Source organism: Penicillium canescens (assembly GCF_028828765.1).
Source record: "Penicillium canescens strain IBT 15451 chromosome Unknown utg000002l_segment0_segment0, whole genome shotgun sequence".
Lineage (NCBI taxonomy): Eukaryota > Fungi > Ascomycota > Eurotiomycetes > Eurotiales > Aspergillaceae > Penicillium > Penicillium canescens.
In genome coordinates, this window is record NW_026703964.1 from 1,447,312 (window position 1) to 1,459,915 (window position 12,604).

General features: G+C 48.3%; 5 protein-coding genes across 5 annotated transcripts; 2 read left to right on the forward strand and 3 right to left on the reverse strand.

Annotated features, from left to right (window-relative positions):
• Positions 1-13: 13 nt before the first annotated feature.
• N7446_001744 (TauD/TfdA family dioxygenase) lies at positions 14-1,394 on the forward strand (the record flags this gene model as incomplete). Its single annotated transcript, XM_058510493.1, has 4 exons — positions 14-412; positions 508-685; positions 741-949; positions 1,011-1,394. 4 exons carry the CDS (start codon positions 14-16, stop codon positions 1,392-1,394), a joined length of 1,170 nt encoding a protein of 389 aa, XP_058376029.1.
• Positions 1,395-1,465: 71 nt separating this feature from the next.
• Positions 1,466-5,384, reverse strand: N7446_001745 (uncharacterized protein; the record flags this gene model as incomplete). The annotated part of the gene is made up of 7 exons (XM_058510494.1): positions 1,466-3,501; positions 3,554-3,623; positions 4,010-4,085; positions 4,157-4,232; positions 4,297-4,596; positions 4,644-4,926; positions 5,013-5,384. The coding sequence occupies 7 exons, from the start codon at positions 5,382-5,384 to the stop codon at positions 1,466-1,468; spliced, it is 3,213 nt and encodes a 1,070-aa protein (XP_058376030.1).
• An 801-nt stretch (positions 5,385-6,185) lies between these two features.
• Positions 6,186-7,737, reverse strand: N7446_001746 (uncharacterized protein). The gene is made up of 6 exons (XM_058510495.1): positions 7,463-7,737; positions 7,374-7,410; positions 7,253-7,320; positions 6,989-7,180; positions 6,626-6,925; positions 6,186-6,571 (listed from the first exon to the last, which is right to left on the reverse strand). The coding sequence occupies exons 1-6, from the start codon at positions 7,637-7,639 to the stop codon at positions 6,266-6,268; spliced, it is 1,080 nt and encodes a 359-aa protein (XP_058376031.1). The 5' UTR covers positions 7,640-7,737; the 3' UTR covers positions 6,186-6,265.
• A 386-nt stretch (positions 7,738-8,123) lies between these two features.
• Positions 8,124-9,983, forward strand: N7446_001747 (putative MFS transporter). Its single transcript, XM_058510496.1, has 5 exons — positions 8,124-8,374; positions 8,444-8,552; positions 8,616-8,962; positions 9,007-9,159; positions 9,224-9,983. Exons 1-5 carry the CDS (start codon positions 8,168-8,170, stop codon positions 9,848-9,850), a joined length of 1,443 nt encoding a protein of 480 aa, XP_058376032.1. The 5' UTR covers positions 8,124-8,167; the 3' UTR covers positions 9,851-9,983.
• Positions 9,984-10,862: 879 nt separating this feature from the next.
• N7446_001748 (uncharacterized protein) lies at positions 10,863-12,318 on the reverse strand (the record flags this gene model as incomplete). The annotated part of the gene is made up of 7 exons (XM_058510497.1): positions 10,863-11,184; positions 11,246-11,341; positions 11,398-11,777; positions 11,832-11,905; positions 11,965-11,998; positions 12,053-12,072; positions 12,132-12,318. The coding sequence occupies 7 exons, from the start codon at positions 12,316-12,318 to the stop codon at positions 10,863-10,865; spliced, it is 1,113 nt and encodes a 370-aa protein (XP_058376033.1).
• Between the last annotated feature and the right edge of the window lie 286 nt (positions 12,319-12,604).

Genomic DNA, 12,604 nt, shown 5'->3' on the forward strand with positions numbered 1-12,604 from the left:
TTCATTTACAATTATGCCCGAGTCATCAGCTCTCAGCTTTGACCTCCTACCCGATGAGATCAGACAATCTTCCGCCATCGGCGCAGAAGTCCAGCTGCCCCCGGGAATGCCCCTGTTGGACCTCGATAGCCTAACTGAAAAGGACAAAGAAGTTCTCCAGGAAGAACTTTTCAGAAACCAGGTTATTGTCATCAGGGGACAGAAAGGTATCGACCCAACCGTCTTGCCTCGGCTCGCCAAAGTTTTCGATCCAAACGCGTCCGATATTCATTCGGCTGGAGAGAAAGCTGTGAGCGACCCAAGGAATATTTTGTCAGCATATAAAGCCGGCAGAATTCCAAGGGCTCCCCAAGTTGGAATAATCGGGTCGGGAAAATTCTGGGATTATGAAGGGTTAGACGAGTTGGAGGTGGTGCATCTTGTAAAGTCCTATTCCCATTATATATACCAACCCACTGACCATCGAGCTAGGATCACACCTCATTCCATGAAAAACCCCTCACCCAGGACGAACTGGATGATGGCTATACTCGTCCATACAGGTGGCACATGGATACCCCGTTCTATGAGCGACTTCCTGGAGAAGTTACCATCTTGCATTCAATTCGGATCCCCAATGTACCAGATCAGAAAATTAAGTTCCCAGACGGAAAGGAGAAGAGCATCGGTGCTGGGGCGACAGCATGTGAGTATCTTTAAGGAACCTGTATCAGAGGTATATTGTCTGATTCGAGATATAGTTTTCTCGGGCGCTCGTGCATTTGCACTTTTGACACCAGAAGAACAAGAGTTTGCACTCAATACCACAGTCACTTATGCACCTCAAGCATACGAATACATCCGCCAATGCAAAGCCTCTGATGATGGCCTCACTATTCCCACCTTGGGAAAAGAAGTACCGGTGGAGAAGTTATCTGAATGGGCTTGGGATAAAGTTGCAGAGCACCCAGTGAGCGATTTTCGAATCATGGAGGTGAAAACAAAACATGTGACTGACCATGCTTTCACAGATGGTTTGGCGAAGCCCAATGAATCCCGATCGGCCTTTCCTCCAGGTCCATGGTTGCTGTGTTTACAAGCTCACCACCAGAAACCCTATGACAGGGGAGGCCACGGTGGTGGATGACGTGGAGAAGGCCAGAGAGGTGGTATACAACATGCAAAAGAAGATTTATGCGGCCGAAAATATCTACGCTCACAGATGGCAAGAGGGAGATGTGGTTATCTTCCACAACCGTGGTGTCATGCATAGTATTACTGGTCAATTGGCGAAGTACAAGGAGGAGGAGGATAAGAAACGAATGTTGTGGCAATGCACGATGACAAGCACCACGCCTCCTAAGCCCTTCCGGGACTATGAGGGCGTGAATAACACAGGCTACGTGAGGGTATGACTTGGACATAGAATACAAGAAGGACTCCATAGAGCGGTGGTTCCAATCAACATCTGGACATAATATATGTTTCACAGCTGAAGAGGTCCCTGTAGAGAGTAAAAAGTCTCATTGAACCATGCATCGAAATCAATATCCTCTGCAGTCCCCCATGTAGGTCGCATCTCATCAAAATGAGCGCCAATCACATCCTGAGAATCAACAACCGGGATTCCGCCGGGAGATGCCTCGGTGCTAGGAGACCCAAGGTTCAATCGACTGAACGTAGAGAACTTGGCCAAGATTTGACCGAAATCCATCATTTTAGAACTCGTGCCTCCAGTATTCAGGTCCGAGCCCGCAGTAAAGATTGCATCAATCAGAGCAACACCTCGTTGAGCGAGCACATCAAGGTCCCGTGAAGCAAGACGGGCTCGAGCAGAAAGAATGGCCTCTTTGTAGCTCTGGGCACTCGCACTGAATGCACTCTCGGCGATTGCATTCACCTCGAAGCACATTATGACTGCGGCTGTAATTGCAAATGCGGTATGGGTCCAGATTGAGATATCCTCTTCCCGCACGATTGTTTCGTGTTCACGTAAAATAGTCATCGCTGCCGCGACAGAGGTACGCCTCGTGTAGCTATACGTTGGGTCATGGAAAGAGCGGAAGAGGAAGGGTCGATGAATCATGATGATCTTTTCTGCTGCCGTGATTGCTAAGCTCCGTCGGGCGATGCTAAGCCATGGGATTTGCTGTTCTTTCTCTTTGTCGGGACGCAGAAGAAATGGTGGTATATCTTTAACCACAGCTCTCATTTTCTGATCAACTTGCAGAATATGCTGGTATTGTTCACGGTGAGGCTTTCGGTTGTTCATTGGGCCAAGTCCATCAACTAGGCCGGGCATCAGCTCCGCCAGATTTACTAGCACGCGGACATAAGTGCTTGTAGTTGGTGTGCTGATTGGCATATCCATTAAGTCATAGTCCTCTGCGTTCATAGGGCGACCCGTAGAGAAGTGCATTGGGGATATGCTGTATGTGTCGGTAAATGGTATGGCGAAGTGGTCTTGAATGATCATTTGACACCAGACTCTCTTTCCGACTTCTCGCTCAACTCTTTCTTCCCAATCATCCTTATTCCGGACTGGCTTTGTCGAGTGATCCTGGATTTTGTGGACCCCAAGGCACTCGGCAATGCGCACTGCAGCGTTGAAAAGGGTCGCATTCAGCTGACTCAACCCGAGGTTATGAGCAACTTCTGTTGATATAACAATGGCCTGCACTGAGTATATTGAAAGATTGCTGAGGAAATGGCAGTCATACAGAGTTTGCACCATAGCAGAGAAGAGTTGCTGTGCAGATTGCATAGTGTGCAGATCAACATCAACCAAATCTCTCGCTTTCGGGCTATCCTGAATTGAACTGACGGTAGAGCTCAAGACAGAATAGTAAAGAGCTAGCCAGAGAGGATCATCATATCTTCCAGTTTCCCAGAACATCTCGCACTGTTCGAGAAATGTCGGGCCGTGGAAGCAATCATGATGCCATGCCACATGACAGATATGGAATTTGACTAGTTTCTGGGCATTTATTATTCTGGGGAGGTTGGGGTTTAGTCCCAGAGGAAGACCGTCACCTTGAATTGATCCGTTGCTGGATACCAACTGTTGGCCATTTTTGCGATATTGGCACGCGCAGTTCCTGTGAGGGAAGCACCCAGCAGAATTTCGACCCCAAGCAAGATGCTCGATTGCCGTGAGAAGTGACGAGTCGATCTGGTTTGAGGCAGATTCGGTAGAAGACGGTAATTTCCCAGGTATACGATCTTCAGTCAAAGTTATCTCCTGCTGTGCCGAGTCTATGTTGGACGCCTCAGATTGAGGGAGATCCTGGCCAGTTTGCAGCCGTGATATCCTATTTCTCACTTTTTGAATCACATGTGTGATTCCAGGCGAGGACGAAGAATCCAGATCCGCGAGAACTGTATTCAGAAACTCGATCTCTGAAGCATGTTGCACGGCGTTGCGCCTGAGCTGGACAACTTCTATTGAGCAATTAAGGTTCAGTCGTTTACACCTTGTGCAAGGAATCTGTTTGTCACATTTGCGCTTGCGCTTCGTGCACTCTGCAACGCGTCAGTCCTACACCCGACTCACGAGAAGAGATTTGGCCTTTACCTCTGCAGGCTTGTGGTTGACGCTGCGAGATACGGACAGAAGATGCTTTATCTGGTATGGCACTCATCGCCTGAAGAGATGGAGTACAGAGAGCCAATTATCCCATGCCTGTGTTTCCCGTTGATGCCGGAAGAAGTGGAATGCACGAGGGTGGAAAAAGACGGGGTTTGCCGAGGCTTGGCGCCCCAACGTCGATCTTGACTCTTCATTCCTTCTACGCATTCACCCATGCTTCATTCTTGAGATTTATGCCTTTTTTCTACTAGTTCTCCATGAGTATTCTTGCCCAGAAGGGCCTCTTAATCGACTATGGTCTCCTATGCAAGCAATGCGATCACCGTCATGCCTTTTGCTACATGCCGATTATCTCAATTCTCGTGCTGCAACCAATGGGCTCCCTTTAATAATTTTAGAAAAGTCGTGTGCATCCAAACATGCCTGCCTGGAGTTGCGTACGCTGGGCTCTGCACGCTTGAAGACGTCATTCTCGTAGGCGGCAAGGGAAGGTATCAAGGTATCTTGACCGAACGAGCTGGTGATTTGGAGAATACTAGTCAGTATACACCGACAAGGCCATGCTCAAGACAGGAAACAGAACCATACCGTGTCTGTCGCATGTCGACTCGGTTAACGAGATCCAAAACATCGACGATCGCATTGTTGGCGCCTTCTCCGCGGTCTAGACAAAGTCAGTAAAACGATATCCGCTGGTCCGCTCGAAAGGACCAACATATATCACGTACACATTGTCATTGTATGTGCTGAATCTCCCATCAAGACTGCCCGAGGATGAGCATGCGTCCTTCCTGGTTGAAACATCCAGTCTTCGATCCGGATGGAGCGCACTTCCACATCGTCTGGAAGTTTGTGAACCAGCGATCGGAATGGTTCAGACCAGCTGTCAGTCAGATTTTTCATCAGTGCAATGCGCTCCGCATTGTCTCCTGGGACTGATATCCCTTTAGAATCCGCCCAGGAAACAATTACCTGGCAGTGATAGCGATCCTTGCTACTGGTATCGAAGTTGCCAGGCGTATCCAAAACTACGGAATTAGTTATGGGTATCTTACGGAAGGTCTGGTAGACCTACAGCTGAAAAAGAGGAACACGTTTGAGTCGGGATGCGAGCCCTGGAAGATAAAGGGGTCAATGGACTCGGCGCCGCCCATCTCTTCTGCTGTATACAGCGTCGATGCACCAAGGATTTGTACGGGCAATGGGTTCATCTCCAAGTCAGGATACAAAATCTCGCGCGTGCGTGACCTTGAGCCATCGCAGGCAACAAGAAGTCGCCCAATGCATGAGGTACCATCCGCGAAATGAGCAGTGATTGTATCCCCAGAGGATTCGATATTTTGTAGATTTTTGCTCCACTACGCGTGTCGCATCAGCGTTCGTCGGAAGCAGAGAATAGCCAGCGCTCCAAAAAAGGTCCTCCGATAAGACAGTCGCGACGTACCTGAACATCAATCCCAGTAGTCAGTAACTGGCGCAAGCGAACGCGGCTTACCCGAATACGCTCAGCGGCAGGCACATCATACAAAGCAGCTCCTGACTTGAGATCAAAGAACTGGAAGCGCCCGGTATCTCCGAGCGCCGACGCCTTTTTGTTGACAAAAGTTTCCGGGAATCTCTCAACTAAATGTTCGGGTAACAGTTCGCGCAAGGCAGGGAGTGCCCAGTGCAGCGTCAATCCCCATCCACCGCTGCGGGCGTCGATCGCGGAGTCACGATCGAAGAGCTTAAAAGGAACACCATGGCGCTGGAGATACTGGGCCAAAACTAGGCCACTGATGCCCGCGCCGATGATCAGAATAGGGTGGTCGGACATGGTTAGGGTGCGTTTGATCCAGATACACAACACTCCAGCTTGATCTCCTTAATTTGCAATATCACTCGGTCCGCACTTCCGAGCTCACCCCTGTACTCAGTAGGCAGACGGGAAATAGGTTGCACTGCATATTCAAGCAATCATGCCACCCATGCCACCCATGTCGCCACGCCACCTGCTAATTGGAGAATCTTCGGAGAGAGTTTGTGTGGGGTCTACAATATGCCAAATGCTTCGATAAGGAGCCTATACTGCCCCACAAGAGACGTATAGTACATAAGATTTGACAAAGCCCAAATGAGTTGCGCCTTTCAGAACTAAGCGTTCATTTATATTGGTTGAAACGGATTTAGCTTTGCATTTACTTCCTGTTGTCTTACTTCGGGAGAATGAGGGTCCACCAGGACGGTGCTAGGCGGACTCCGGTGAAACCGGGCTGCCTGGAGCTATTTGATTGGTAGGTGGTTGGCGAGAATATTAACCTTGTAGCCCCTGGCGAATCCTACGCAATATATCATCCTGCAGGCCCACTCTCCGACCGGGATCATCTTGTGGATCTCGGTCCGTTAGGGCATTGATTGGAGGACTAGCCTAAACTGTAAGAGCAGACCCAGGCCTCAAATGGGAGATTCCAGGAAACCCAGCCACGCGGAAACTTACGAACATGTCGGATTATGTTTTATTTGCTAGAGTGTGGACTGGAGAATCTTGGAAGGACCGCAGGGGCTTGTTGCGCCGCGCAAGGGGTAAAACCTAGTACAAGACATTTCAAATGTATTGGGGGCGAGAAAGAAATATCTTAGCATGTTAACTAGTTTCACACATTGGTAATAATAATGTACATGAATTAAATCGCGCAAAACCTTCCGCCTTGTGGATCTTTAGGTATCATGCTTCGTCGACTTGTTCTCCAATGACACACTGTATTCCACTGTCATCTCAATACCTCCGTGGTCCCGATCCTGGCTCGACAAAATGAGTTCCTCACTTGGGGTCCGTTTCGGAGGTGCTGGCGCAGACACATTTGACTGCAACTGAGAACGCCCATCTCTCGACCAGTTCTCCATTGCATAGCTTCTGCCCCGGCTGTCATAATAATTGCCCTTCGTTTTGCCGCTATTAGATCGAAAGTCCCGCACTACTCCCTTTAACAGAGGCGCCAAGTAAGGAGCGCAGGTGACAATATTCTGACATAAATTAGCCATCAGGTTTCGCACCACTTGTTTCATTCCAAGACTTACTCCCACGTTAAATTCAATTGTTCCCCACAATACGAGCATTGTCGAATTACCGTCCCCAAAAGCCACGCGATGAATTTGTGTGAGTCGCAGAATGGAACAGACTGTCGTAAATAGGCCGAGGAGGAAAAGGCACACAACACCTGCCTTTTGCGCAGTCTTGATGTTCAGGCTGAGAAGGAGTGGAATAGGCAGCACAATGATAAGAACGTCGCAAATGATAGTGAAAATTGCGAGACCGTAAAACGTCGCTCCGACTGGAAGGCAGGTGCCTTCAATGCGAGAATTCCATGCTCGTCGAACCTATGGTACCGGAAATGTTGTTAGGTACCTATCACAGGGTGGGAGGTGCAAGTGCTTTGTTACCGGCGTGCAATTGAAGATCAGGACAAGGGCCCCAGCGATATGGCCCAGCGTACAGACGGCGATCACAATCCAAATGATAGTTCGATAGGTGATCTTGGAGGTTCCAGAGATCAGGCGTAGATAGCTAAGGCCAAGCGAAGCCTTGAACCCTGCAATACCGACCTGGTAGAAAGGACGCCCTGCATAGTTAAGCTATTTGCTTGCTTTGTGTTAGCTCGGTATTTATCAAAATTCAGAGGTCACACTATGCTAAGCGGTTCGCACCTTGCTGTATGTCGGGAAATCTGGCTTAGGACGATCCTTCAGCGGTAACCCGAGTCCATATCGACTCTCTGTAACTGTCAGCGTCGACTCAGTAGAGATGAGCGGGGTTGCAATTGCTCACGAGAGATGCAAAGAGCGCTATAGATAATACTGAATATCTGCTTGGGAGTAAGATACATCATCCCTTGTCTCGTGCATAGGTGCACTTACCATACTGCCAGCCATCACCCAGTCCGCCGCTGCCAGTCGACCTGATTGAGCCCGAACAAACAGTCGCAATGAGACGACAACAACCATCAGCACAGTCAAACTTAGACATACTCCTAATATGAGACGGTATTGCGACATTGCCTCCACCTCGGGGGTGGCATTATAAACCCAGCCCATTGTTGTGTATGGAATGCAACAAAGGTGAGGAGGGTAAAGAGATAAAGACCATAATTTCCTGGTCAGACACCGCAGAAATATGACCTGTTACAGTTTCCTCCGTAAAACCCTGATATTGTGTAGGGAACTTTCCACTTGCCTCATTGGACCTAGGACCGATAAGGCCATGCACTCCCATGCACCCCCTTCATAACTCAATCCTGCTAAACGCCCCGGCCCTCATGCAACGCAATCTATTCTCCCCACTTTGTTAACTTTAGGTAACTTGACTAGTTGACCGGTGAATATGATTTGGCGACAAAATCCTGTGCCCCTCCATGCAGGATGTACATGTATTCTCGGTCCCGCCGTGGTCTCGATGCAATTAACGTTAATGACTTGGTCGCTTTAGCCCATTCTTTTAGCTCCGATTATTTCCACCTTGCCCCTGTTAAACCCTCGTTGCCTTCCGGGTTCGTTTCTTTTTCTCTCTTATTAATTTAATTTTTGTTTCTGTGTTGTTCAATTCCTCTCTTTCTCCTTTTTGCCATGGGTGAGAAGCAACCTGAGGCAGCACCACAGATTGTGGGTGCAAATGGACTCGATGATGCTGTGGTGTATCTCGAGGGTCATGCAGGTGGGACAGACAGCCCACAAGTTGATCTGCGGGCTCTCCGCTGGAAGATCGATTGCCGGTTGATGCCCTACATGTTTTGCTGTTATGTTTTACAGTTCCTTGACAAGGTGATGCTGAACGTAAGTCACCCTATGTTTACAATTATGCTCAATCGCTTTCTTGTTTTAACATGGACTGCGTATGCATAGTATGCGGCTGTGATGGGAATCAAGAAAGATTTGAAGCTTGTTGGCAATGACTTTTCCAATACTGCCACTTGGTTTTTTATTGCCTACTTGATCGCTGAAGTTCCCAATGGTAATAATTTTTCTATCTCACGGTGCCTCCTTTTTTTCAAAGATTGCTAATACCTAAATAAAGTCTACTGTCTGCAAAAAGCACCACCAGCGAAATGGCTAGGGGGAAATGTGTTCCTCTGGGGAGTCGCAGCCGCCGCCTCATCCGGAGCACAGAGCTACAAAGGTCTCCTGGTAGCACGAATCTTCCTAGGAATCTTTGAAGCCACAATTGGTCCGTCGTTGATGCTGATTAGCAGCCAATACTACACTCGAAGTGAGCAAGCTCCTCGATTTACCGTGTGGTACATGGGCCTTGGTGTTGCCCAGATTCTTGGTGGTCTCATTTCCTTTGGCTTCCAGCATGTACACCATGCCTCGATGGAAGGCTGGCGAATCATGTTCCTCGTTCTTGGACTTATTACCTCTGTGGTCGGTGGTCTGACTTTTTCTTCATCCCGGATACGCCGATCAAGGCTACTTGGCTGTCTGAGAGCGAGAAGGTCGCCCTCCTAGAACATGTTAGCGAAAACCAGACTGGTGTTTGGAGCACCACCTTGAACTTGAGCCAGATTTGGGAGGCTGTGTGTGACGTTCAGTTGTGGCTCTTGACTGTGACAACTATTTTGGTACAATTCCATCCCTTCCTACCTGCCCGAGACTTAATTAAGCTAACACTGCCTGTTATCTCAGATCTCCGTATCTAGCGGTGTAGTGACCACCTATTCATCGACCTTGATCGCAGGATTTGGTTTCACGGGACCTATTTCGGCCCTTCTCAACACGCCGGGCGGCATCGTCAGTATCTTTTTCACCCTCCTCGTGGGATTCGGAATCCGTCATACCTCACACCGCTGGGCATGGAATGTGCTATGTACGATTCCCGGGATCATCGGTGGCGGCTTACTGTCCTTCCTCCCGAAGACCAACAAAGCCGGTGTGCTAATTGGTATCTATCTGGTCAACGCAATTGTCGCCACTCTTCCAATTCTTTACCAGTGGACTATGGCCAACTGTGCTGGACATACCAAGCGCGCATTTGCTAGTGCACTTGTTGCCGGATCTTTCTCGGTTGGAAATATCATTGGCCCGCAGACATTCCAGGCCCGTGATGCGCCGGAATACCACCCTGCTAAGATTGCTGTTCTTGCGACTCAGGCTGCTGCCGCAGTCCTGTCGGTTGTCCTGTTCCTCTATTATATGTGGGAGAATCGCCGTAGGGATCAAACCAAGGGAGAAGTTGACAGTACAATGGTTGATGAGACGAAGTGGGCTGGGCTCACTGATAAGCAAAACCCTTCTTTCCGCTATGTCTACTAGACATGTGAGGCTAATCGTTCGGTGTTGTGGTCAATGATTCCAAAGTGAACATGGAAGTTGTTGCGGACATCACTGGATGATACATGACCTGTACTATGTGGCAGTTTTGCTGTTGTCTCCGAAACCGCGAAATGTGGAAGAAAATGTAATTTATAAGAATGGAATATGAGTTCATATCACCCGAAAAAAAGTGGTAACTAGGGCAGACAGTCAAGGCCAAGATGTCACAGAATGGCGAGCCACAAGCTCATAGATAATGTTTGATTACCCAAACTGGCCAACTGTCTACGTCATTTGCTGCCTCTTTTCGGGTCTTTTTTGAATCTGAGCTCTGGATAGCGCCCAGCAATGTATTTTACGCGACCTAACTTGTTTCAGCTTTTTAAGGTCCTGAAAGGCCATCTGTGAGCCTCAATCCGGTAGGTGTTTCACATTAACCTATTTCGGCCTAGCCTTGCCATGAGGCCCTACCGCTATGCATGGAAACGTACTATAGCTTTTCTAGTCTTCACCCCACGCCATCAAGGTTGGTCCCTTTTGGAGGACGCGTTTCACAGACACATCCCTAACCTTTCAATCCAAATCCTTCCCGACGTAGCTGTTTGACTGGTTCGGTAATTGTGCACGACGCTCTTTCCCTTTGAGCACCCCGACAGGGCGCAATTGAGCAGAGACCCTCTTGCTGAATTCCAGGCTGAGCGGGACAAAAATAACCCACAGGCTGATCTGATTCCAATATTTTCTGAACATTTTCGCCAAGAGTACTGATATTCCCAGCAACGTCAGGCATCTTCTTAGACTGCGCAACCTAATCTTCAAGTCCTGCATGAGCTTGAAGATTTGGTCACAAATGAGCCGGAAGTCGATATGCATCTAAACTGCCAACTAGCTACAAATACAAGATTACCTTAGCGATTAGGCTGACAATCGTATCATTTCCCGATCCTGTCGCCTTAGCGGATCTACTGACGGGTAAATACATTTTGTGTGAATGTATATCTTATCACGATCCTTAGAGGAATGTTGTTTTCCTGTCTTGCTCGCTTGAGAGATGATCCAAGTCACCATCGACCCGCTCTTCTGTCACATTCCATTGCACATCTTTGACTATACGCGAATCACCTTGGATGCTCCCACCGTTTTCAGTAAGAGCGATCTCATCTTGTTGTCGAGAAGACCCAAGCTTCCAACGATTGTTTGAGACACTGCCGGTGTTAAAGTAACGGCGGGCGTTGCTGCTAGCCTCGCCGACCCATCCAGGGACATAGTGTCTCATAAATTGCCGTAAGGAGGGCAGGCAAGGACAAATTACAATCAGATTTGCTTCCACGTTGCTGAACAAAAATTCTGTTTAGCACAGTTCCATCAACATCGGATTGGAACAGAAGGACTTACATCCACACCTGGGGCCAAGCCAGTTGGTATGTCACATCTTCGGCAGTTAAGAAAGGAATCAAGGTCGTGAGACGGAGGATACTGGTAACAATCGTCCTGAGAAAAGGATTGTCAGCGGCCTGCGGAGTCTGCGCAATGGAGGTTGGACATACGCGCAACCGATGACGAAAATCAACACAAGATAGATCTTCTGGACCTTAGGCATCTGAAGGGACACCACTAGCGGTATAGGGAGGATGATTAGGGCGAAGTCAGTGACGATATTTGTCACAGCTGTTGCAATATACAGCCCGCTGCGGTTGATGCAAGACCCAGTTATAATGGTAGAATCCCAGGCTTTCTCAACAGGGTTACAGGCAAAGACCAAAGCGAATATAATGGCGATGCTGTATCCTACCACAATAGCGGAAATCAAGTGAAGAGCCCAGCTGTACCCTGCCTTTCTGTTTATGATGCGGTGATAGAGAAAGATGAGGCTCATCTTGGCAAATGCGAGGGCGGGAACGTATACGACGGCTGCAGCCAGGAGAACCTGTGACGATTTAATATCCCTATGTGTTCGTTGCGATATCGAATTCATTTATACCTTTTCATACACGTCCAACATCTCTGCAGTGACGTTCCACAAATGTATGCCAACTCCGCCGTATTGATATGCATCTGAGGTGAGGTGTTAGTACATGGCTAGACTTGAAATGAGGTTGGAGGACTTCACCCACAGATACACGTTATTTGAGTCCCAAGAGAGAACACCTGCGAGAACATCTATAAGATAACGGTCGTTATCTCCAATTCTTCAAAGCTTACCCATGCAAGAACGATGAAGGCTAATTGCGGAACGTCAGTAAACACGCCCTATTTTCATGTCTCGTCGAGTGTCCCTTACCGTCATCCCAGCCCAACTTGCCTAATAGACGGGACTTTGTGTATACACGAAGAACAAGACAAAGAAAGCTGAGTATCAGACCGACAGTAATGAGTGATATATTGGCATTCCATAGCCATGGGTGAGAGTAGTCGAAGTTGGCTGTCACTCCCACTGGAGGCGGCACCACTCCAACATGTTCGGGCATGTTGAAAAGGTTGTGTACAGCGAGATACTGACAAGTTCAACGTCAGGGATGTCCAATGTCAAAGGGCAAGAAAGCCCACATTGATTGAACATAATCTTCAACAGGGGCCATTATGCTATGGCCAACTCCTGAACCGCCTATTTTTGTAGTACAAGATGCATGGCTGACTTTTGAGACTATTGTATTGACAACCAAACACTACAGGCATTTGCTCATCATCGACCGGGCCAAGTGCCGTTACAATGTCAATACAATAATATTTCATGCTACTGTGACTAAAAGTGGT

Bases quoted from the DNA above. Each gene is read 5' to 3' on its own strand.
- N7446_001746 (XM_058510495.1), bottom strand. From the start codon at position 7,639: ATGGGCTGGGTTTATAATGCCACCCCCGAGGTGGAGGCAATGTCGCAA. The intron at 7,181-7,252 runs GTGCGAACCGCT...GCAAGCAAATAG, and splicing joins ATTTCCCGACATACAGCAAG to CTTAACTATGCAGGGCGTCC. The intron at 6,926-6,988 runs GTAACAAAGCAC...CCGGTACCATAG, and splicing joins TGATCTTCAATTGCACGCCG to GTTCGACGAGCATGGAATTC.
- N7446_001747 (XM_058510496.1), top strand. From the start codon at position 8,168: ATGGGTGAGAAGCAACCTGAGGCAGCACCACAGATTGTGGGTGCAAAT. The intron at 8,375-8,443 runs GTAAGTCACCCT...GCGTATGCATAG, and splicing joins TTGACAAGGTGATGCTGAAC to TATGCGGCTGTGATGGGAAT. The intron at 8,553-8,615 runs GTAATAATTTTT...ACCTAAATAAAG, and splicing joins GATCGCTGAAGTTCCCAATG to TCTACTGTCTGCAAAAAGCA.